The sequence below is a fragment of the Phyllostomus hastatus genome, unplaced genomic scaffold, assembly GCF_019186645.2.
Source record: "Phyllostomus hastatus isolate PE091 unplaced genomic scaffold, TTU_PhHast_1.1 phas_contig_10, whole genome shotgun sequence".
NCBI lineage: Eukaryota > Metazoa > Chordata > Mammalia > Chiroptera > Phyllostomidae > Phyllostomus > Phyllostomus hastatus.
In genome coordinates, this window is record NW_025333499.1 from 778,371 (window position 1) to 803,047 (window position 24,677).

Sequence of the window (24,677 nt, forward strand, 5' to 3'; positions counted from 1 at the left end):
AGCAAAGCTAATCATTTATGGAGAGTAAACATTCACCAAGGGGACGACGGAGCAGGTGGCAGTTACTCAGCTCTAGCTTATTTGCCATGCAGGAACATGGGTTCAGGATTAACAGATCTTTGAGTTTTTCAATAGTAGTGGGAAATTCAGACTTTTATGTGGGCTTTTAGATATTTATATCTAATTCCAATTTTCTGAAACACTCTACAGGCCAAACAAAACACATCTACAGGCCTCAGTGCCCGTTTGCGACCTCTGCCTTACACTTCCCTCCCACTCACCCTATACTTTGCCTACTCTGTCCATCTGACTAGAAAGTCCTCCCCACCTTTCTTAGATTCATCTTTTAAGACCCAACTAAAATCCACCTTCTCTAAAAGCCCTACCTGGCCACCCCCACTTACCATCATCACTCCCTCTGAATTCATTCAAACAATTATTAAGCATCTACTCTCTGCCAGGCACTAAAAGTCACAAGAAGGAATAATAAAAATTCTTATCCTAGAAATTAAGTCTAGCAACTATCACCTGTAAAATTTATGTGATAGTCAATCAATAACACAGTGGTGTTTCTTCTAGGACTATTTTGAAGTTGTTGCTTAAAGTGATTGCTATCTAACTTTTGTGCAATTTTACATGTTCATAAACTGGGTCATAAGCAGCAAAGCATTATTTTTAAAATGGGCATTGGAGTCAAACAGTTCTTAGTTCAAATGCCAGCTCTACTTCTCTGTGTGACCTTGGGCAAGTCACTTAATCTCTAAGTATTAGTTTCTTCTTCTATTAAGAAAGCTAGAAGGCATACTACTGGCCTTACAGGATTATTGTGAAGATTAAAAGGGTTATCATACACAAGTGCCTGGCACATAGTAGGTGCTCAAACTACTTCCCTTCTCCCCTTTACTTCCCCCTCTTTGGAAAAGGAATCATATCTTACATGTCTTTGTATTTCCAACAGAGTCTACGAGAGAGTAGGTGCTCAAACTGCTATTAATTTGAAGACTATGTAAACGGTCTAGTACTAAAAAAAAAAATGGAAAGAAGTGCTACTGAGAAAGGGAAAAACAATAACAAAAGTGACAGGATTCAGTGACTGTTTAGATATGGAGCACATGGGATAGACATCTGGTTTCTATTCCCATTATCACAGATAAAGTGACCAATGGCCCCATTGCCAAATCCAGTGGACTTTTTAGTCCTTATCTTACCTTCTACAGTATGACACTGTTGACTACACTTCTCAAAAAATTCTCTTCTCTCGGCTTCTGATGTCACACCTACAACCTCTCTGGCAGATCCTCCTTCACAGGCTCCTATTCTTCTTTCTGTCCCTTAAATGTTAGAGTTCTTCAGGATTCCATCTTTGGCCACCTACTCTTTCTCTATGTATTCTTCCAGGCAAGCTAGTCTATTTGTATTATTTTATTTACCATTTGATAACTGATAACTCATAAATATGTATCTCTAATACAGATTTCTCTTCTCCCTTTCCAAATCATATATTGGACATCTTCACTTGATTAAACCACAAGTATCCCAAATTCCGTGTACCCAAAAATATAACTTGTCATCTTCCCATTCTTCCCACAAAATCTATTCCTTTTTCAGTATTCTCCATCTTAATGAATTTAATCAGCTGTCTAAGCCAAAACCTTAGCTTCATTCTTGAGTCTACTCTTTTACCCCACCATTCCCCCCAAACCTATCAGCAAGTCCTGTTGATTCTACCTCTTAAATACATCCCAAATTCACTGGCTTCTCACCATATCTGTGACCACCACCCTAACTCAAGTTAATATTCCATGGTTTCTTACCTCATCTACTAAAATAGTTTCCTAACTTGTTAACCTGTTTCTGCCTTAGCTTACCCCCAATCTATCCTCCATATTACAAATATAATGATCTCTCCCAGGTGCAGATTTTTATTCCAGTTTTCTTTTAAAACAAAAAAAATTTCTCTGTATATATACGATTGTATATGCCTAGAGAAAAAAGGCCAGAGGGTAGCTTCAAACTACTAATGGTGGTTGTCCCTAGGAAGTAGGCCTGAGAATACGGAAAGGAATAGACTTTCTAAACTTCTTTGATGTCTGAATTTTTCACAAGCATTACTCTTGTCATTAAAGTTGAAAATATAAAATAATAAAATGTGACTGTGTTACTTTCTGTTTGAAATACTCTAGGGGCTGCCCTTTACTCTCAGTTCAAACTACCTGACATGCCTTATAAGGGACTTCATGATCTAACCCCCACTTTCTGTTTCCCTCTTGGTCTCATGTCTCCTACACGGATGGCCCTTGGCTCTCTTAGTCTTCTTGTCCTGCTGTTATTAGAGCAACGAAAAAGAATTAAGAACAGAGCTTTGGGAAATCACATACACTTATGGGGCAGAAAGAAGAAAATATTCTTTAACAGGGGGAGGGATGTTTAAAGATAAAGGAAGAAAACCAGGGTAATGATAGCATTAAATAAAAGCCAAGAGAACAGAGAATTTTGAGAAGGTAAGAAATCTCAAGAGCTGTCAACAGTGTTTTAGACTAAAATACTTCATAGTCATATTTTTATTAACAAGTTTACTCTTCCAACACACTTTAACTAATAAATTCATTATACTACCACTCTGCATCCTTACTTCAAATTTCAAAACAAAGTAGGCTCTAAAAGTTTAACAAAATACAACTGGATTTTTTTCATCAATAACAATCTAGAAAAACAGTAAACATTAAAGGTGATGTAGTATTTTTGAAATACTCTTGTACTACTTTTAAAGAAAATTTTAAAAATTGCATGAAAAGGAATAGCAAGTAAAAATCGATGCACTATGTGTATTTTTAATTCATCTATAAGTTAAACAGTAGAACCAGACCTTTCTTCAGCAATGATGAACTAGCTAATGAAACATGAATGCATTAAGGCCAACATAATATTTAAAGTATAGTTTTACTACCTTTAAGGAAATGCAGTAATTACTAACAAACTATTATCAATAAAGGTCCCACTTGAGATATATCCTTAGGGGAAGAGCTCTGTCCCATTCACAGTGCCCAGCACACAGGAAGTTCCAGAAAAGCACTTGTTGGATAAATGGCTTGCTTTAATGTACATACAGTCATATAATTTGCAACACACTGGGTTGCAAGACTATTCACTAGACTTAGGGTGTTCCATAAATTCTGCTAACTAGATGAATACAAAAATATTAATTGAACTAGAAAAAAGGCACTTCAATAAAATGTGCAGAATTTAAAACACAAAGAGAAAGTAGTCTTCATGGAATTGTGGTTGTAGAATAATGAATAGAGCAGAAGCACAGACTGACACACTAGCCCAAATGCTTACAAGTTGAGTGAGCTTAACTTCTAGGTCATACTTTCTTCATCTGTTAAAATGAAATTATTATAATATAAGGACTAAAGTAAATAAAATAGCATGCAATAAACATTAGCTTCCTCTAATCTACTGAAACCATATGATTATTTGGTCTAGATATTTAACTTGGAAGAACAGAAAAAAAAATTTTAGCAAATCAAGACAGGGATAAAACAGAACAAGCACTTCCAAGAAGGAAGTCTCTTGAGGTATGACAGGCCAAAGCACCCTATCCTGACCAAAATTTTTGATGAACTACTTAGATGAAAACCAGAGGAGATGCTTATCCAATGTACAAACTGTGCAAAGGCTAGGAGGAATGGCTAACATATCAGATAAGAGAATAAGTAGCTAAAGTAAAAATAGGATCCAACCTCTTTCCTACGAATGAGGTAACTGAGGCCCAGTGAGACAGTGACTTGTTCTGGACTTCAGTTAACAAACACTGGGTTCAGAAACATATCATGGGCTAAAACAAACAAAACTGAATGATTTACTAGAGGTAAACATTTATTCTTAGGTTCAAAATAGTAACTGCACAATAATCAGGAGAATATGTGTTTTAATAATAATATATATGTGAAAAGAAATTGGGTGTTTTTTAGTATGACTCAGTCTAATGAAAGTCACTCCACAAAAAGAGAGCTAGACTATGCTGCCCAGAACAAGAGATGTAATAGTCCTACTCAGCCCTGATTAGGCCACATCAATATTCAGGTCTCAGCACTTCAAGGAAAATGTAGACATGTTCAACTAAGTCCTTAAAACTTCTTCCAAATAATGTCAAATGAGGAACAGATGAAGGAACTGGAGATGTTTAGCTTAAAGAAGGTAAGAGTTGGAAGAGAAAAGAGGGCTAGGATAGACTGAGACATTAATTGTGCTCAAATATTTGTAGAGGTTCAAGAGAATGGAAAGGGGACAGCTAGCAGAAGTAAAGGGAAACAGACTCAGGATTGTAACTAAGAAAAAGCTTTCTAACCATTAGAGCTGCTCCAATCCAGAGTGTATACTACACTCTCAGCATTTTAAGAAATAAGGTTTCCTTTTCCTTTGAATCTCAGCATGTGGAACATAAGGTATTTTAAAAAGATTTGTTGTTCTTGAAACCAGAGTGAGATCCTTATGAAGTAGTAGGTGACTTGTCTCTAAAAGCGTTCAAGATGCTCGAAACTCAGATCTGGAATCTCTAAAAGCCAGATGGGGCAATGGTTTCATCACCTAGAGGCCAAGGATCAAGGCAGAATCCAGAAATGCTTGGATGCTGCAAAATCAAACGGCATTGCAGCCTAGAAACAAAAGGGGTCTCTCAGGAGCGTGGATCCACTGGTGGCCCAGCTAGCCTATACTAAGAAGCCAGATTTAATATTCAAACCATAAAGGGCAATGAATCATTTCTCAAGTCAAAAATGGAACTCCAGTGAGAACACTGATGTATACCCAGGAAGAGAAGCAGCAGAGTACAGATTAGGTTAACCTCCCTCTCACAACCCCCCATCCCCAGCAATTTACCTTTTAATGAAGACTAGCACTAACTATTGCTTTAAAAAAATCTTCAGTGATTTTATTGTTATGCTTGTTAATACCTATCTATTAATTTCCCTTCATATAATGACAGTTACAAACAAACACCTCCCCCCAAAAACAAACAAACAAAAGAGTCCCTATGCTTGTTTCAGAAAGAGCAGTATAAAAAACAAGTTCGGCAAAGGCATCCCGCTTGGTAAGCAACCTAGGAAAGAAAGAGCCACCCCAAAGAAGCAAGCAGCAGTAACCAGAATTAGGCCACGCACCTCTGAGAAGAAATGAAAAAAAAAAAGGGGAAAACATGCTGCAAAAGATACCTCTCAACCGCTGGATCCCCAAGTAACTGCAACCAAGAGTGTTATGCAAATCATTAATAGTTAAGGTCACCTGGCTTTACAATACGATAAAACATCTTACTTGTTGCACCAAGTCGACGTGTGTCTCTGGCAATATAATTTGCAAAAATAATAGATCTCATGCTGGTCTTACCAGACCCACTTTTACCCATCAACAGCACCTAAGGACAAAGTGGGGAAAACAATGAAAGAAGTTAGCAATCTAGAGCAAATCAAGTCTAAAGGGATCTATTTCTCTCCTGTGCTTGATGTTTTACTGAAGTGACAGTACCAACAACCTGGTCCAGCTACTGATACCTAATTCCTCAACCAACAGTACAGACAGAGGTACCTAGAATTCCAGGGGCCAGGTACTTTGTCATGAGTCACATATCCTCTTGGCAATAGAATTGCAGTGAATTTATTATGCTATTAATATATGCTATCATATGTGCAAAACTATATTAGAGACATACCAACTTCAGAGGAAATTGAACCCTTATCTCTCATAATCTAATGTTTTATGCACTAAACCAGGGGTGTCAAACTCATTTTTACTGGGGGCCACATCAGCCTCACAGTTGTCTTCAGAGGGCCGAATGCAATTTTAGGACTGTATACATGTAATGACTCCGTAACAGTTAAGCAAGAGCTCGGCACTGCTGCCGGGTAGAAATAAGGTGCTGGGTAGGATAACAAGGTGGAGGGAGGGCTGGGCCTTGTGTTTGCTACCTGTACACTAAACTATAGGACAGGAGATTTTACTGTAACAAAGTTCTTCCTTCTGCTCAATGCCAACACTTCCATCTCTGCCACCAATCTCATTCTTTCTACTTACCTCCATAATTTTGTTCATTACTCTCTTTTTAAAAGTGTCATATGGCCAACAATAGGATCAAGCCCTTAAACTATATAGAACCTCCGTGATCTGGCTTACTTACTCCTCTGCCCTTATCTTCTGACCCTCCTGGCCTAGAACTTTTACAGTTCAGCCATACTGAACTGAACTGCGTGTTGTTCCTTTGGCTGCTCCCACATCTTCAGGGACCCCTGCTCAATGTCTTTGTTTCATGTTATACTCTCTACCAGTAACTTTCCATTCTTTTCTTTCTTTAACCAAGTTCACTCACCTTTCAAAACCTGGTTCAGTGATCATCTCCTCTAACAGCTTCTGACCCCAATGCCCTAAACCAGGTTAGGTACATCTCCTCTCTCTCCTTCTATGACACAATTTTTTAAATTTTTATTTATTAATTGACTTCAGAAAGAGATAAGGGAGAGGGGAGAGAAGAGAGACAGACAGAAAGGCAGACAGACATATATTTGTTGTTCCACTTATTTATGCATTCATTGGTTGATTCTTGTATATGCCCTGACTGGGGATCGAATCCGCTACCTTGGCATATAGGGGCAATGCTCTAACCAACCAAGCTACCTGGCCAGGGGGATGCTCTTACAGCACTGCAAATACCATAACACATTGCAGTTATCCATTTTTTTTTTGGTCTGAGGTCCTGAATGACAGGGAGGATCCCCTTTGTATCTCCAGTGTCTAACATATAACAGATACTCAAAATGTGTTCATCAAATGAATGAACAAGCTATCAGAACAAAGGTGTCAAACATGGAAGTTATTAACAATGAGAATTGTCCAATGGAAAGGCTGGCCTTATGAAGGTGAATAGCCTTCCTGTCAATGTCAGCATATAACAAAGACAGAAAAACACCTGTGGAAGATGCTACAGATTCTTGCACTAGGAGGGAATTGGATAAGGTGAATTTTAAGAGTCTCTTCAAATTTTTTGAAACATAAAGTTCCAATTACATTGCTTTTCAAATGAAAGGGGGATACATGCATGTTCTAACTTCAATACTGAGATAATTTATAAAAAATTCTAATTACGAGCCCTGGCTAGCGTAGCTCAGTGGATTGAGCGCGGGCTGGGAACCAAAGTGTCCCAGGTTTGATTCCCAGCCAGGGTACATTCCTGGGTTGCAGGCCATGACCCCCAGCAACTGCACATTGATGTTTCTCTCTCTCCTCTCTCTCTCCCTCCCTCCCCTCTCTAAAAATAAATAAAAAGGATAAAAAAATAAAAAAAATTCTAACTACAAATATAGGGAGCATTAACGAAAGTGTACTGCATTCAAGCTCAATTTAATTTAGTTAGTTATATAACTTTATTACACTAAGGAAATATTACTGATGAGACAGTCTAAAGTTGTTACAAAAAAGTTTTGGTGTTATTTTTATTCAAGCATAAATTTCTGGTATTTTTAGACATCCTTGTTGATAGCAACTTTAAACAGGCTCATCAAGAACATTCTCTCAGCAAACTGGAGTTTTTTATATAATTGAATTATCAAGTAAAGTGTAGGGTAAATCTGATGCATGTCTTCTGTTTTTTAACTTAAGAAATCTAACCTCAATTGCTTATGAAGGACTTACCAAGGTTAACTGTGTTAGGTACTGATCTAAATGCTCTATATGTATTTGCTCATTTAAACTTCCTAACAACCCTATGAAATAGGTAATATTTTCACCATTTTATAATTGAACATAAAAACCCCAAAATTTCAGAAATTCGCTCTAGAGCTACGCTCTTATCGATTTTGCCTAAACCCTAAGGAGGGTACCATAGAGTACAAGGGAAGGAATATTCAATTTCATCTGGAGAACTCATATAAGACCTTATAGTGGTAACATTTGAGCTGGCTTCAACGTCGATGTGCAGGCAGAGGCCTGTTTACTATGTGTGAATGGCTTGTACAAAATGCAACTTAATTTGTAAATCTGAAGAAAAATTCTATATGGCTGATAAGATACATAGGTACGGCATATGATTTAGTCAGAAATCAATTTGTAAAGGGCATTCAATGCCACAAACTCATTTGGATTTTATTCTATGGGCTTTGGGAAGTTACAAAAAATTATTAAGTACATGAATGACCCAATTAGATATATGTATTAGGAAAATTAAATCAAGTAGCAAAGAAAGGGACAAGAGTCAGGGAGAACATTTAGAAGGTTCCTGTAACAGTCCAGGAAAGATGGTATACATACACCACAAATAATAATTCCTGAATAGTAACTTCTGACCCTTACCTTCATGTTTTTGATGTACCTAACCCATCTTACCTTTTTCTTCATGGCTGTATTTGGCAGCACCCACCTGCCGATATAAATGAAGAGACAGAGTTTCCATGATCCAATTGCCTTAGAAATTGGAATTAAATATATACAAATAAGTGTAGAGATGTACAAGAGCATGTTTGGCACAATAGCTGAGTACAGTTGTGTGTGGGACCTTATTTTGAGTAGAGGCCCTCATTTTCCTAAATTGTAAGACTGGGTTTATGCTCCCTACCCCCTAATTACATGCTCAGGAGATAGCACCTAGTTAAGATTTGTTTAGGTATATAAATGAGCCATTAAATTTCAAGATTCAGTTTTTCATAATCTTAAAATAATTATATCAAAGCAACATATACAAGTGCTTTAATAAATCAAACAACATTGTCATATATAAATGCCCTCTTTTTTAAGCCAGCCTCCTATTTTAAAAACCTGGGAGCATCTTTGGCCCTCCAGCTGTCTCAAGTCATGTTTCTTTCACTCATTACAGGCACAAAGCATGTAAAATACAGGATTCAATTTCAGGTACAAATTGGCACAGAAAGCATTCTCAAGCCCAGGAAATACCAACTCTCTTTTTAGTCTTATCCTCAACATGATGATGCCAAATCTCCTCTACTGGTAATTCAAAATAATGCAGAACTTACTTAGAACACACCTCCCAGGGCTCATATTAGGCCTGTCCCTATCTCAAGAGTTCTTTTGGCCCAGTTACCAACCAATTATCTGTAGTTGACCCTGTCACCAAAAGTATGGTACCAATTACCGTACTGGTAAATAGAAGTTAGCTATCGTGGGTGGTGTGTTCTAACTCACAACACTCTCTTCAGTTAGAACCCCCCCCCCATATTTGGCATAATACCCTTCACCCACCCAAGCGATCCTTCCGGTTCCCCTATAGGAGGATCCATTCTCGGCCCCACATTCTCTTTCTCCATCTTTTTCTCAGAGTCAGATTCTTCCATCGTGCAACAAGTCGTTTCCAGTCCCTTCTAAAACCGCAGTACTCTTTGCCTTTTTTTCTCCTTGTTCACCTCCTTAGCCGCCTTATTTTTATCGCATGCGGCCCTTCGGCCTGTTCTATCCGCGCCTTTGCCTTTGTCCACTGGGGGCTGCTTGCCCCACCGTTACCTTTACCACCTTAAACTTGGCCGCAAGGCAAGGCCACGCTGGCCAGCTCAAAGGCTAAGTGATCCGGTGATGCAAAGGAAGAGATGGAGGGAGAGAGGGAAGGGGGAGGTCTCGAGTTGGGGCCTCACACCCCAAGGTCTCAAAACCCAAAGGTGACTTCACCCGCAAAGAGGTGGGGATGACCAAGGCAGACCTGGCAGAAAAAGCAGACTCATGTATGCACTAAGCGATGAAGCCTCAGCCAGCTCGTTGTTCCCGAGCCCGCCCTACCGAGACAGACCGCCGGCAGCGATGTTTACGACCTCACCGCCCGCCCTTCAGGAATCTGGATACCTTGCCGCAGCCACCCGACTGCGGGCCAGGATCACGTGGTCACCTGCCGTAAACCAGGAGCACGTCTTGTGACTGCTGCTACCAAAGGGGCGGGAGCTGGGAAGGATACCATAGAAACTGCACCGAGAAAGACAGAGTGCCACCCGTCGACATCACGTGGCCCTGGCTCGCTTTACGCCAGGGCTTCTAGGGGTCCAGCTAACTGGCTGGCGTTTTCCTGGTGAGCCCGCTGGGCCCACCGGGCCCACCCACCTACTGCGGACAATTAAAGGAGACGGTTGTAATTCCAGTGCCTCACAATTAGCTCTTTTTTTTTAACTGCTATTTTACTATTAAACGTGTTTGGTGGGGAAGGTCCAGGATTGTCTTTATCTTTCTGGTTTTTAAGTTTCTATCTTCTTTTTTTATTATTAGTCCCTGTAGCCGACCTTGTTATTAAATGAGTTAATATCATCTAAAGCGATTACAAGCTTTGTCTACCAATTGTGCAATAAAAGTTATTGTTGGGACCAGTGGTACATAGGGGTTTTTACATATACACTCATCTCCCCACTTGTTTAAAACTGGAAGGGAAATAAAATTTAATATACTAAAGTAAGAAGTTGGTAAAGTCTAAAATTGATAAAGGTCTACTGATAAATATACACTTACTATATTTAGATATGGAGACCACCAGAAAAAATGGCCATAAGAGTTCAAAGGGATTGCTTCTGGGGAGGGGCTGAGGATAGGAAGTTAGGAGACTATTGCTTTTCATCTTAAACCTTTCTGTATTTTTAGTATAAATAAATGTATATATATATAAAATACATGCATATGAATATATTACATGGTGAAATTATACATATATATTTACACCACGTGTATATATTACTTGCTAAGAAAGAAAATAAAGTGCCCTGGCTGGTGCGGCTCAGTGGACTGAGCACTGGCCTGTGAACCAAAGGGTTGCAGGTTCAATTCCCAGATCAGGGTACATGCCTGGGTTGCTTGCCAGGTCCCTAATAGGGGGCGCATGAGAGGCAATAACACGTAGATGTTTCCCTCTCTCTTTCTCCCTCCCTTCCCCTTCGTCAAAATTTTTTTTTAAATCTTTTAAACAAAAAAAGAAGGAAAGAAGGAGAGGAGAAAGAAAGGGAGGGAAGAGAAGGGAAACTGAACAGGGACATGGTGCTTTCTGCTCCCAGACTTCCCCATTTGCCATCCTATGTGATCCCTTGTTACCACAACTGCCATACCACAAGAAAAACGTATTCTGTTCTGATCATGGGATTCCTTACCCCTATCACTCATTACTCATCTTCCTCCCCACCAGCTGCCTCTAAACCAGCTCCTGATTTTTCCTGAGTGTTGAAAAACCCTAGGTCTCAAGCCTGGAAGTCACTTTAGATTCATTGCCTTGTATTACAAGACAGTGAGATTAAGTCATGATTAGGGTCAAAGATAAACACAGCCTGAGTTAAAGCAGTGAAAACAGATTTTATTCAATAACTATTGATACTAGAGGGAAAAGCTGAGCTCCATTCAAATTTGTGCTGAGGCGATTGGGTATTTTAAAGGGACAAGGAGGGAGGGGGAGAGCTAGACCTCAGTAGAGTCAGAGAAGTGAACAATTACAAAGGGTCAGTCCATAAAAATGTGATTAAGCCAGCTGTGTCTGCTAGCTGGCAGTTATGAAAGTTAGGAGTCTATCCTCCCACAGAGACTGGGAGATAGAGGCCCTAACCTTCCAGATGATTGAATTTTAAAGGAATGACTCTCACGTCCTTGAGAAGGACACTTCTGACTTATAAGAGATGCATATTGTAAGCCCTTTTTACTGAACACTCTCTGAAAAGTAGGTCAGGGGCCTACCATCAGACTAGAACAAAGAGTAAATCCTCCTTAAAGCGTTGAACTTTCTCAGACAACCATTTTAATTAAACATTGGGGTTAATGGGGGGCTGGTGTTATAGAACAGTGACCATCCCAGAGCAGGTCTGCCTCAGGACAGCCTGTACTGTGTGGGTTCTTTACTTCGTGTAGGAAAGCTTTCACAACACGAGTCCAGGTGATTTTGAGAGTACACTTACTAAAGTTGGGGACAATGAAACAAAGGAAAGGCGTAGGGCAGAAGAAGCAACAGGAGAGTAACAGGAGAGAGTCTAGGCGGTGCTCTACCTTGGCTCCCTAGAAAACATTATAGAAAAGGAGTGAGCCAAGGCAGGACAGCTGTTAGCTTACTGGGAAATCAGAGAAAAAGGGGGACTTAGAGACAGGATGAGGGGGTAAGCCCACTACTCCCCTGGCTGTAAGCCTTGTGGGGACCCTTAGAGTCTAGGAAGTAAAAAGTTTGCTCACAGAAAGGGGCATGGGCATACTCTAGAACAGGTGCACACTGATAACTTTCATTTTGAGGGTTTTATCTCTCTTCTGCTGGTGAGACTCTTAGGGGAGGGTTTCAGTAGAATATTAGTCAGCTTTCCAGGTGCATTTTCAATATGCTAGTGCATCAAGATGAGTGCATAGGGGAATTTGAGATTATTCTCTGGTCAGTTTTATTGTTTTATTTTCTGTCTGTCTGGCTCTAATGTGGTTTTTATTTGTTCCTCTGACTTCATCTCTCCTTGGGTTTAGCTGACACAAATGACATTGACTGGGTCTCTGTTCACTATTTTCCCTACCTACGGTGATTTAAGCTACTGATTCTCTGGTTAGGGAGGAAAGGTATAAACTACCTACTCTCAAAAGTCCTTGGTTAAGGGAGGCAAGGTCTTGCAATTCACCAACTGGCTATAAGTTGCTCAAACTGTTTAGCTTTATTTAGTTTTCTTGTCTCAATTTCCCCATTCCACTTGCCCACGAATTTTCCTAGCTTCTCACTATCCTGTCTCAATCTTACCCCAAAATGGCACTCATTGTAAGTAAAACGTGTTTGTTGTGTAAAGGCAGCTTTCCCACATAAACTTCACCCCACCCCAACCAGATTTCACCAGCCATATTGTCCCCTTAAACTGCTCTGTTATAAAAATTCACAGTCTCCCTGTTGCTAATCTCCCTTTATCCCCTTGTCCAAATCATCACTTTTTTCTACCCACTTTCACCACTTCCATTAAGGTCCATGAAGAACAGAGGAAGAAAGGGAAGAGAAGGGATGAAGATAAAAAGGGGGAGAAGTGGGGACTTAGGAAGAGAGAAGGTAGAGGGGAATAAGACAGGGAGGAAAGAGGAGGAATAGGGAAAGAAGGATGGTTGTAGGAGAAAAGGGATTTAAAAAATGACTGAAGAAATAAACCAAATTAAGAGTTAATGCCAAAGAATGATGAATAAGATTTTTGGCACAATGCATTCCTATGTGTTCTAGAAGTTAAGATTCTGGTTTCCACCCAGACATCTGTGGTTGCTTATTTTTACATTTTCATTAAAGAATCTTGGGTAAGAGATGAAGTTTGCTTTTTATTTTTGTGAAATTAATTTTTAATTTTTTATTATAGGTCCTTTTCAGAAAGCTCTGCAGAGTTATTCATTCATTCAACAAATATTTATTGAGCAGCCAGAAACTATGTTACATGATAGAAATACAAACATTCCTCTGTTTCAGGTCCCACTGCCTATTGATGCTTCTAACACCTACCCCCACTAAACTCATATACACACAAACATACCAATAAATCGGATCCCACCCCATATCTTATCAACCATCCATCTGAGCAAGTAAAAGTACTACAGACCCCTAAGATCCAATAAGAAATGTTTCCTTTTACTACTTTAATTATTTTTGTCATTTTTATCCTTGAACACGCCCATGAGTCTCCAATTTCCAAACCATGTCATAACTTCCATGAAGGACATGGAAGTTATGTCCCTCCTTCTCTACCCTCCCTTTCTCCTCTGATCCCATAGATATCACTGCTACTTCTCAGGCTCCCAGGGGTTTATTCCTATATCCTGCTGACAGCTCTTTTCTCCTTATTCCCAACCCTTTGCTTGAAATACCAGGAAATGATCTTTCAGTTAGGTAGACTTAAGTATTTGATAAATAAATTCTAATAGAGGGACTTTTTGTTTTCTTCCCAGCACGTAAGGAGCTTAGAGATTGCCACTCCATACTAAAAACAAATAAAAGGCTGACCGAATTGAAACATCCCTAATTTTTCTTAGAATTCATCAGAGAAGTAAGTCACAGGGAGAACTGATGCCCCTAAAGTTAGAGAAACAGACAGATATAGAGAATGATGATAACTCTCCAGAACAGAAGCCTACACACAGAAACCTATGTAGGAACCACTACTGGAGTAGAAAAATCTGAATTGCAATTCATAATTATCTAGACAAGTCTGAAAGTTAAAAACTCCAGGGCAGCTCAATTGTAGAGGTCCTCCACTCTTTTGTTAATTTTACCTCCAGGAACTATACTAGATCTTCACAGTGAATATCAGAAGAAAATATTCTCTTGCCACTGGCAGTGGGAGGGAGAAAGTAATTCTTTTCATCTTAACAAGGACTGCTCTCAAAAGAAACTATTTTACTACAGCCTAAGCTTCCAGTATTTTATCAGTGCCTACCCTACCTGAGGAAAGGGAAATACACAACTCTAACCTACTCTAAATATCCTGTCCCACTTAAAAGGGAAAAAATACCCTGAGAAGCACTGGTGAAGTTCACAGTCTAGGGACAGACTGAGACCTAATTATAGGGCTATAGATTAATACCCCCCTTCCCCACACATTAGCCCCACACTCCTAAAGGCTTATTTACCAAAGTTCCTTTCACCCAATACATCATGTCCACCTTTCAACAAAAAATACAAGGCACATAAAAAGACAAAAACACACAGTTTGAAGAGACTGAACAAGGAATACTACCAGTTACATATGGCAGAAATGTTGAAAGTACCCAACAGTGAATTTAAAATAACTGAGTAATATGCTAAGGGCTCTAATGAAAAAAGTATATAACATGCAATAACAGATAAGGGAGGTAAGCAGAGAGATGGGAATTCTAAAAAAAAATAAAAAAGAAATGTTTGAGATTAAAAAACACTATATCAGAAGTAAAGAATGCATAGGTTTGACTCATTAGTAGACTGGACACAACTGGGGAAGGAATCTCTGGCCTTGAGAACATGTAGAAAGAACTTCCAAAACTTAAAAAGAAAGAGAAAAAGACAAAAAAAAAATCAGAAAAAACTATCCAAGGACTGTGGGATAACTGCAAAGGGGATAACATATGCATAATTGGAATACCAAAAGAATTGGTATCATAATAGATAAAGAAACAGAAGCAACACTTGAAGCAATGATGGCTGAGAATTTCCACAAACTTGATGTCTGACACCCAATCAGAGATTTAGGAAGCTCAGAGAACACCAAGCAGGATAAATGCAAAAGAAAGAAAAAAAACTACACCTAAGAATATCATTTTCTAACTACAGATAATGATAAAGAAAAAAATCTTGGAAGAAGTCAGAAAAAAAAACCACACCTTATCTACAGAGAAAAAAAAAAAGATAACAATTACATCTCACATCTCCTCAGAAGCCATGCAACAAGAAGAGAATGAAGTGAAATATTTGACGTTTTGAAAGAAAAAAAAACACACCCCACCAATCTAGAACTCTGTATTCTGTAATAGTAACAGGGATGTAAAGTACAGCATAGAGAATATAGTCAATCATATTTTAATAACTATGTGTGGTGCCAGGTGGGTACTAGACGTATCAGTATGATCACTTACAAAGCCATATAAATGTCTAACCATTGTGCTGTAAACCTGAAATTAATATAATATTGAATGTCAACTCTAATTGAAAAAGAATAAAAAGAAAAAAATTTAAAGTGAAAGAAAAATACTTTTGAAACAAACAAAAATGGAGGTAATTTGTGGCCAATAGATCTGCCTTATAAGAAATGTTAAAAGATCTTCACAGAGAAGGAAAATGATATAGATCATTAATTCAGGCCTAGGTAAAGAAAAAATAGAAAATTAGAGAAGGAATATGTAAAAATGTATTTTTCTAATTCTTATTAGATGATTCTAATTCTTAGATTTTCTAATTAGATTAGAATAATTAGATTTTCTAATTCTTAATTCTCTGATTTAATGGGTAACAGTTTGTTCAACTTAATAAAGCAGCAATGTATTTGATGATTATAGATTATGTATAAGAAATAAATAACAGCAATGATACAAAAGATGAGAGAGATAATTTGGGATTATTTTGCTATTATAAGTACTTGCACTACCTGTAAAGTGGCACAGTGTTATCTGAAAGTGGACTTGGAATAGTGGTAAATGTATATTGCAAACTTTAGGGAAACCAATAAAATATACTTAAAAATAAGTAAAATGCCCTGGTTGGTGTGGCTCAGTGAATTGAGCATCAGTCTGCAAACTGAAAGGTTGCTGGTTCGATTCCCAATCAGGGCACAAGGCTGGGTTGTGGGCCAAGTCCTCAGCTGGGGCCATGCGGGAGGCAACCAGTCAATGTTTCTCTCTCAAATTGATATTTCTCTCCCTCTATTTTCTTCCTCCCTTCCCTCTCTCTAAAAGTAAACAAAGAAATTCTAAAAATAAAAAAAATTATAGTAAAATACACATAATAAATTTTTTTAAATAAGTAAAATTATATGCAAAGAAAGGTGAGACAATGGAATAAATTTAAATCACAAATGGCAGGAATAGTCAAAGTTGAAAATTAAAAAAACAAGGGAAATAAATAGAAAACAGTAAAAAGTATGGTAGACCTTAATCTAACTATATCAATAATCATTTTAAGTGTCAATGGTATAAATACATTAATTAGAAGACACAGAATTTCAGAATGGATCAAAAAACAAGATCTGACCACATGGTTTTTAGGAGAAGAAAAGTCTTCCTCAACCCTCTTAGGGACCATGGCTGGGTCTCAAAATTAAACTGACAAAGAGATTAACAGGAGAAAAAGCATACAAATGTATTTAATATTAGTTCATTGTGATACAGGAGTCTTCATAAAGAAATGAAGACTCAAAGAAACAGTCAGACCTGTGTATTTTTTTTCTAGACCTGTGCAATTTTATGCAAGGTTTGATGAAGAATGGAGATTCGTGTAGAAATATAACAGGTTAAGGAGTATAAAGTAAGTGTAGTAAAGTGGGGAAAACTTATCTAGGAATTCTTGGCATCCCTTTGTCTTCAAAGATAAGGATGCCCCTTTTTTTCCTTGTAGAGAAAGAGCACCATTCATAGGAGGGTCTACAACCTGTTTATGGGGGAAGGGTGGAAGGAAGGCTGGACTGACCTTCCTGCTTTTGTTGTTTTCTCAAATTCTTTCAGGTTAAAATATTCAATATGCCAAAGTGTCACATTTTGGGTTAGTGCATTCTGAACCTCATCATTGTTAACAATATACACACTTTAAAGACATGTATAGATTAAAAGTAAAGGGTTAGAGAAAAATATACAATGCTAACATTAAACAAAAGAAAGCTAGAGTACCTATATTAGCTTCAGAACAGATTCCAAGCAAGGAGAATTATCAGAGATAAGGAGGGACATTTACATAATGATAAAGGGGTCAATACTCCAAGAATATACAACAATCCTTAATGTGTACGTACCTAACAACAGAGCCTCAAAATCTGTGAGAAAAAAAAATTGATAGAACTGGAAAGAGAACCAGATGAATTCACTGTTATAATTGAACACTTTAATTCCTCTCTATGATAAATAGATCCAGCAGGAAAAAAAAATCAGTAAGGATACAGATGAACTTAAGAGCAGCATCAATCAAATGGATAAAATTTCATACAACAACAGGAGAATACACATGCTTCTCAAGTTCACATGAACCATACACCAAGATAAGGCTTTTTGGGGGCCATAAACCACACATTAACAAATTTAAAAGAATCAAAAGCATACAATGTAGGCTCTCAGACCACAACGGAATTAAACTAGAAATTAATAGCAGAAAAATAGTTGGAATATCTCAAAATATTTGAAGGTTAAACAGTACACTTCTAAATAGCATATAGATCAAATAAGAAATCTTAAGAGAAAATTTAAAATATAACTAAATGAAAATGAAATATATAAAAATGTGAGGGATGTAGGAAAGATATTGCTTTATAGCAGTGAATCCATATATTAGAAAAAAGAAAAATCTAAATTCAAGTAGCCTCCATATTAGGAGACTAGAAAAAAAGTAAGTTAGGTGAAAAAATAATAAAAATTAGAGCAAAAATCAATAAAATAAAGAAAGGGAAATTAACAGAGCAAAATTAATAAAACCAAAAGCTGGTTCTTTGAAAAGATCAATAAAATCATATGTCTCTAGCTAAACTAACTAAGAACAAAGAGATGGATCAATTTACTAATATCAGAAAACTGTATTACAAAGCCACTGTAATCAAAACAGTCTGATACTGGCATAAGTACAGACACATAGATCAATGGAACAGAATAGAGAGCCCAGAAAGAAACCCAAGTCTCTATGGTCAAATATTATGACCATAATATTATATTAATATTTGACAAAAGGAGCAGGAACATAAAATGGAGTAAAAATGGGCTCTTCAATAAATGATGTTGGGAGATCTGGACAACTACATGCAAAAAAATGAAACTAGACCACCAGCGTACACCATACACCAAAATAAACTCAGGATGGATAAAAGACTCGAATATAAATTGCAACACAATAAAAGTCCTAGGGGAGAACGTAGGCAGGAAAATCTCAGATATCCCACACAGCAATATTTTCACCAATATGTCCTTAGGGCAAGGAATATAAAGAAAAGAATAAACAAATGGGACTACATCAAATTAAAAAGCTTGGCACAGCTAAGGACAACATCAGCAAAATAAAAAGGGAACCAACTCTATGGGAAAACATATTTGCCAATGATACCTGAGACAAGGGTTTGATCTCCAAAATATATAAAGAACACACATGACTCCCTACCAGTAAGACAAACAATCCAATTAAAAATGGACAAAGGAGCTGAATAGATACTCTCCTAGGAGGATGTACAGAGGGCCCAGAGACACATGAAAAAATGTTCAACATCACTAGCCATCAGAGAGATGCAAATTAAAACACAATGAGATGCCACTTCACACCAGTCAGAATGGCCATCACAAACAAATCAACAAATAACAAGTGCTGGTGAGGTTGTGGATTAAAGGGAACCCTAGTGCATTGTTAGTGGGAATGCAGACTGGTGCAGCCACTGTGGAAAACAGTATGGAATTTCCTTAAAAAACTAAAAATGGAACTGCCTTTTGATCCAGCAATTCCACTGCTGAGAATATACTTGAAGAATCCTGAAACACCAATTCAAAAGAACTTATGCACCCCAATGTTCACAGCAGTGTTATTCACAATAGTCAAGTGCTAGGAACAGCCTAAGTGCCCATCAATGAATGAGTGGATCAAAAAACTGTGGTACATTTACACAATGGAATACTATGTAGCAGAAAGAAAGAAGGAGCTCCTACCCTTTGTGACAGCATGGACAGAACTAGAGCATTGTGCTAAGTGAAGCAAGCAAGGCAGTGAAAGACAAATACCATATGATCTCACCTATAACAGGAGCCTAATCAATAAAACAAACTAATGAGCAAAACAGAACCAGAGACATGGAAATAAAGAACTGACAGTGATCAAAGGGGAGAGGGGAGGGGATAATGGGCTAAAGAAGGGGAAGGGTCAAGTCAAGGAACTTGTATAAAGGACCCATGGTGAAAGACAATGGGATGAGGATTGCCTTTGAGAGCAGGGGTTGGACAGGGCAGAGGAGAGCAAAGGTTGGGGGGTGGAATGGGGACAATTGTAACTGAACAACAATTAAAAAAAAGAACTGAAGGAAGGCACATTACTACAGATCCCCTGACCATTAAAAGGATACTATAGGAATACTATGAACAACTCTATGTTCACAAATTTGATAACCTAGTTAAAATGGACCATTCCTTGGCACAATCTGCCAAAACTCACACAAGAAGAAATAGAAAATCTGAAAAGGCTTGAATTAAACAAATTGAGTCATTGATGAATAAACTTCCAAAACACAAAGCTCCAGATCCAGAAGGGTTCGTTGGTGAATTCTATCACATACTTAAGGAAGAAATTGTATCAATGCTCTATCATTTCCTTCAGAAAATAAAGGAAGAGAAAATACTTCCTAGAACATTCTATGAAGCCAGTGTTACCCTAATACCAAAATCAGACAAATACATTACAATAGCCTTCATTAGCATAGAGCTAAAACACTTAAGAAAATATTAGTAAATCAAATCCAAGAATATAAGAATTATACTCCATGACCAAGTGCAGTTTATCCCAGCATGCAAACCTAGGTCAACGTTTGAAGATGAAGGTAATCCATCACAATTGGCTAAACAAGAACAATCACATTATCATATCAACAGGTGCAGAAAAGCATTTAACAAAATCCAACACCTATTAATGATATAAAACTCTCAAACTAGGAATAAAGGTGAAACTTCTTCAACCAGATAAAGAACACTCACACAAAACCTACAGATAAAATCATACTTAGTAGTGAGCAACTTGAAGCATGCTCACAAAGATCAGGAAAAAGGCAAAAATTTCCACTCCCAATACTCCTTTTTACCATCATAATGGAAATCTTAGCTAATACAATAAGACACAAAAAGAAAATAAAGTGTATACAGATTTGAAAGGAATAAATAAAACTCTTTGTTTGCAGTTGACTTATCATCTAGATAGAAAATCTGAAAGAACCAATATAAAAACAACTGGAACTAATAAGCAATTATAGCAAACTTGCAGGATACAAGGTTAATATTCAAAGGTCAATAAATTCCCAATGTACTAGTGGTAAAGAAGTACTTTTCTTTTTAATTAAAAACACAGTGCCATTTACATGACCACAAAAGAAGTATACACTTAGGTAAAAATCTTAAAAATATATGCACAATATCTATATGAGTAAAACTTCAAACTCTAATTAAAGACATTAAAAAACTAAATAAATGTGTAGTTTTTACATGATCATGGATAGAAAAACTCAGTATTGTCAAGATTGCTGTTCCTTCCAACTTGATCTATAGATTCAATGCAATCCCAGTCAAAATCCCAACAAGTTATTTTGTGAATATTGACAAATTGATTTTAAAGTTAGTATGGAGAGAAAAAAGATCCAGAATAAGTGAACACAATTTTGAAGGAGAACAAAGTTGGAACACTGACACTACCCAATGTCAAGACCGATTATAAACCCACAGTCATCAAGAGAGTGTGTTACTGGCAAAAGAATAGGCAAACAAACCAATGCAACAGAACCAAGAGCCTAAAAATATACCTATACAAGTATAGTCAACTGATCTTTGATGAAGGAGCAAAGGTTGAGCTGTGGAGAAAGATAATATTTTCAACAAATTGTGCTGGAACAACTAGACACTCACAAGGAAAAAATATATCTAAACACAAACCTTATACCCTTCACAAATATTAACTCAAAATGGATCAGGAACCTAAATTTAAAATGCAAAACTGTAAAACTCCTAGAAAATAACATCAGAGAAAACCTAGATGATCTGTGGTATGGTGATGCATTTTTAGATGCAACAACAAAGATATAATCCATGAAGGAAATAATTGATAAGCTTGACATAATTATTTAAAAAAAAAAAAAACTTCTGCTCTGCAGAAGACAATGTCAAGAGAATTAATACAAGCCACAGACTGGGAGAAGATATTTGCAAAAGACACATCTGATAAAGAACTGTTATCCAAAATATTCAAAAGACTCTTAAAACTCAATAATAAGAAAAAAACTTGACTAAAGATAGGCCAAAAACCTTTACAGACACTTTACCAAAGAGAATATAAAGATGATTAATAAGCATGTGAATAGATGCTCTACAATATCATCAAAGAAATGCAAATTAAAACAACAATGACATACCACTATACACTTGTTTAAAAAGGTCAATATCCAGGATATATACAATACTAAATGCTGGCAAGGCTATGGAATGACTGGAACTCTCACTCATTGCTAGTGAGAATGCAAAATGTTATAGCCACATTGGAAGACACCTCGGTGGTTTATGACAAAACTAAACATACTCTTTAGTTTACCATGTGGTTCAGCATGTGCTTCTTGGTATTTACCCAAAGGGGTTGAAAACTTATGTCCCCACAAAATCCTACACACAGACTCTTATAGCAGCTTTTTCATAATTGGCAGAACTTGGAAACAACAAAGATGTCTTTAGTAGGTGAATGGATAAATAAACGGTGGTACATTCAAAGAACAAAATATTATTCAGCACTAAGAAGAAATAAGCTATCAAGGCATGGAAAAACAGAAGAATCTTAAATGCATATTACTAAATGTAAAAAGTCAAAATGAAAAGGCTACATATATTTTTTAAAGATTATTTATGTATTTTTAGAGAGGGAAGGGAGGGAGAAAGAGAGAGAAACATCAATGTGCAGTTGCTGGGGGTCATGGCCTGCAACCCAGGCATGTGCCCTGACTGGGAATCGAACCTGTGATGCTTTGGTTCACAGCCCGCGCTCAATCCACTGAGCTACGCCAGCCAGGGCAAAAGGCTACATATTGTGTGATGCCAAGTATATTGTGTGGTACCAAGTATATGGCACTCTGAAAATGTCTAAACTATTGAGACATTTAAAAGATCGGTGCTTGCCTGGGGCTAGGGGAAAGAAGGGATAAATAGGGCACGAAGGATTTTTAGGTCAGTGAAACTATTCTGTATGATACTATAATGTTGGAAATATGTCATTATACATTTTTCTAAATGCATAGAATATACAACACCAACAGTGTAAACTATGGAGTTTGGGGGATAACGATACGTAATGTTGGTTTATCAGTTATAACAAATGTACCACACTGGTGTGAGGTGTTGATAGTCATGGAGGCTGTGAATATGGGGGTGGGTGTAGGAAATACATGGAAACTCTCTAGACCCTCTGCTCAATTTTGTTGTGAACCTAAAACTTCTATAAAAACAAAGTCTGTAAAATGGAAAAAATTAAGGAAAAATTAAGACATTCCAGAGTAAAGAAGAAGAGAAGATGGCAGCCAAGTGGGTAGAAACTGAGTCCACTTGCTCTTGTCCTCAACTTGGATACTTGGCTGATCTTCCAAAAAATAAACTGAACATTCAATGGAATCTTAGCTGATAGGAAGTCTGGAAGCCAAGGAGTACAGAAGATGCTTCACAATGGGCGGTAAGGAGATTTTATAGGTTGAAGGGGAAATACCCCATGCATTGCACCTGCAGCCACAGAAAGCCTGGTCAGAGACCACAGCTTTGTGGCTCCCTCTCTTCTCAGGGCAGAGAACCCCCAAACCCTGGCCAGGACTGACTTGGGTACACAAAGTCAGGGAGATCCAGGCAGCACATACACACAGCGAGCAGCACACCCATACCTGCAGTGGCAAATGCTAACCAGGAGAGTGCTAGAGAGAGAGAGGGATTCTATCTGCACCTAGGTTGGGTGGAGGAGGCAGGCCATGGCCAGCTGTGACTGTGAGAGACTTTTGTATTTTTGGAAAGGTAGTGTGTCCAGAAAGCTGGACTCAGAGCTGCATTGGGAGTGCCCAAAAGGACTTTTTAAAAGGGGAACTGAAGCATGCAGGGCAGGGACCCTTTGCACAGCTGCCCTGCCAGCAAGGGGAAAGGACTGAGGGTGCAGTTTGCTCCCACTGAATGGAGATGGACAGAGAGATCAAAAAAGTGCACAGAGAGGGAATTGCTCAGCCCCATCCTAGAGTAGCTAATAGGGTGAAGGCTGAACAGAGTGGAGAGTTCAAGACTCAGTCTGTTGCCATGGCAGTGGGCTGGGAACTGGATGGGTGGGAGTTGAGCACTTGCAATTATTTACAGTCAGATAGAGCACTAGTCCCCAGTGGAGATCAAATCTCCCAGCCTCCAGGAAGGGAAGGACCCACCCAGGCCCCACCTTCTGCAGGATCACAAGAACCACCAATGGGGAAGATATGCAAAACAAGTAGGACAGGCTCAAGAACCCCTTGCAAGGTGCTAGCCACAAGAGAAAGACAAAAAGAAAAATGCACACAGGGGCCCATTTTGAAGCTCCATTAGGGAGACAAAATACACTGGTTCCTGACTTCCAGCCAAGATGGAGGTATAGGTAGACACACTGAGCCTCCTCGCACAACCAAAAGAAGGGCAACAACAATTTAAAAACAAAAAACAACAAGAACTGACAGAAAATCGAACTATACGGAAGTCTGACAACCAAGGAGTTAAAGAAGACACATTCATCCAGACCGGTAGAAGGGGTGAAGTTGGGCAGCCAGGGCAGAAAGGTCTCTCGGCAGGGCGGCAGCTGGCAGACCCAGCAAGGCAGCAGATTGTGGTGCAGGTGATCCCACATTCTCATGCAGACAAACCAGGCGAAACAAAGAGGGAGTGGGACAGACTGCACAACCCGGGGTCCCAGTGCGGGGAAATAAAGGCTCAAACCACTGACTGAAAACACCTGTGGGGGTTGAGGCGGCAGCGGGAAAAACTCCCAGCCTCACAGGAAAGTTCGTTGGAGAGACCCATAGGGTCCTAGAATGTACACAAACCCACACACATGGGAATCAGCACCAGAAGGGCCCAATTTGCTTGTGGGAAGTGGGAGAAGTGACTGAAATCCATCAGAGAGTGGAGCAAGCACCATTGTTCCCTCTCAGACCCCTTTCCCCCACATACAGGTCACAACCCAGTGACTGGGATGCCCCACCCAGGTGAACACCTAAGGCTCTACCCCTCACTACCTAACAGGTGCATCAAGACAAAAAAAATGGCCCAAATGAAAGAACAGATCAAAGCCCCAGAAAAAATAC

General features: G+C 38.4%; 1 protein-coding gene across 8 annotated transcripts in view; it reads right to left on the reverse strand.

Moving 5' to 3' along the window:
- RRAGB (Ras related GTP binding B) overlaps nt 1-24,677 on the reverse strand; it is a 56,981-nt gene that overhangs the window by 17,381 nt on the left and 14,923 nt on the right. For 2 of the 8 annotated variants that reach the window (XM_045832659.1, XM_045832649.1), the window contains exons 3-6: nt 8,371-8,404; nt 5,314-5,413; nt 1,209-1,331; nt 938-1,021 (exon numbers count right to left, since the gene is read on the reverse strand). In XM_045832659.1, the coding sequence (XP_045688615.1) occupies nt 938-1,021; nt 1,209-1,331; nt 5,314-5,413; nt 8,371-8,404 (341 nt within the window). Of the gene's footprint in view, nt 1-937; nt 1,022-1,208; nt 1,332-5,313; nt 5,414-8,370; nt 8,405-9,240; nt 9,889-24,677 lie in introns of those variants that run through there. The other 6 variants (XM_045832684.1, XM_045832669.1, XM_045832641.1 and 3 more) reach the window with 6 other exon arrangements.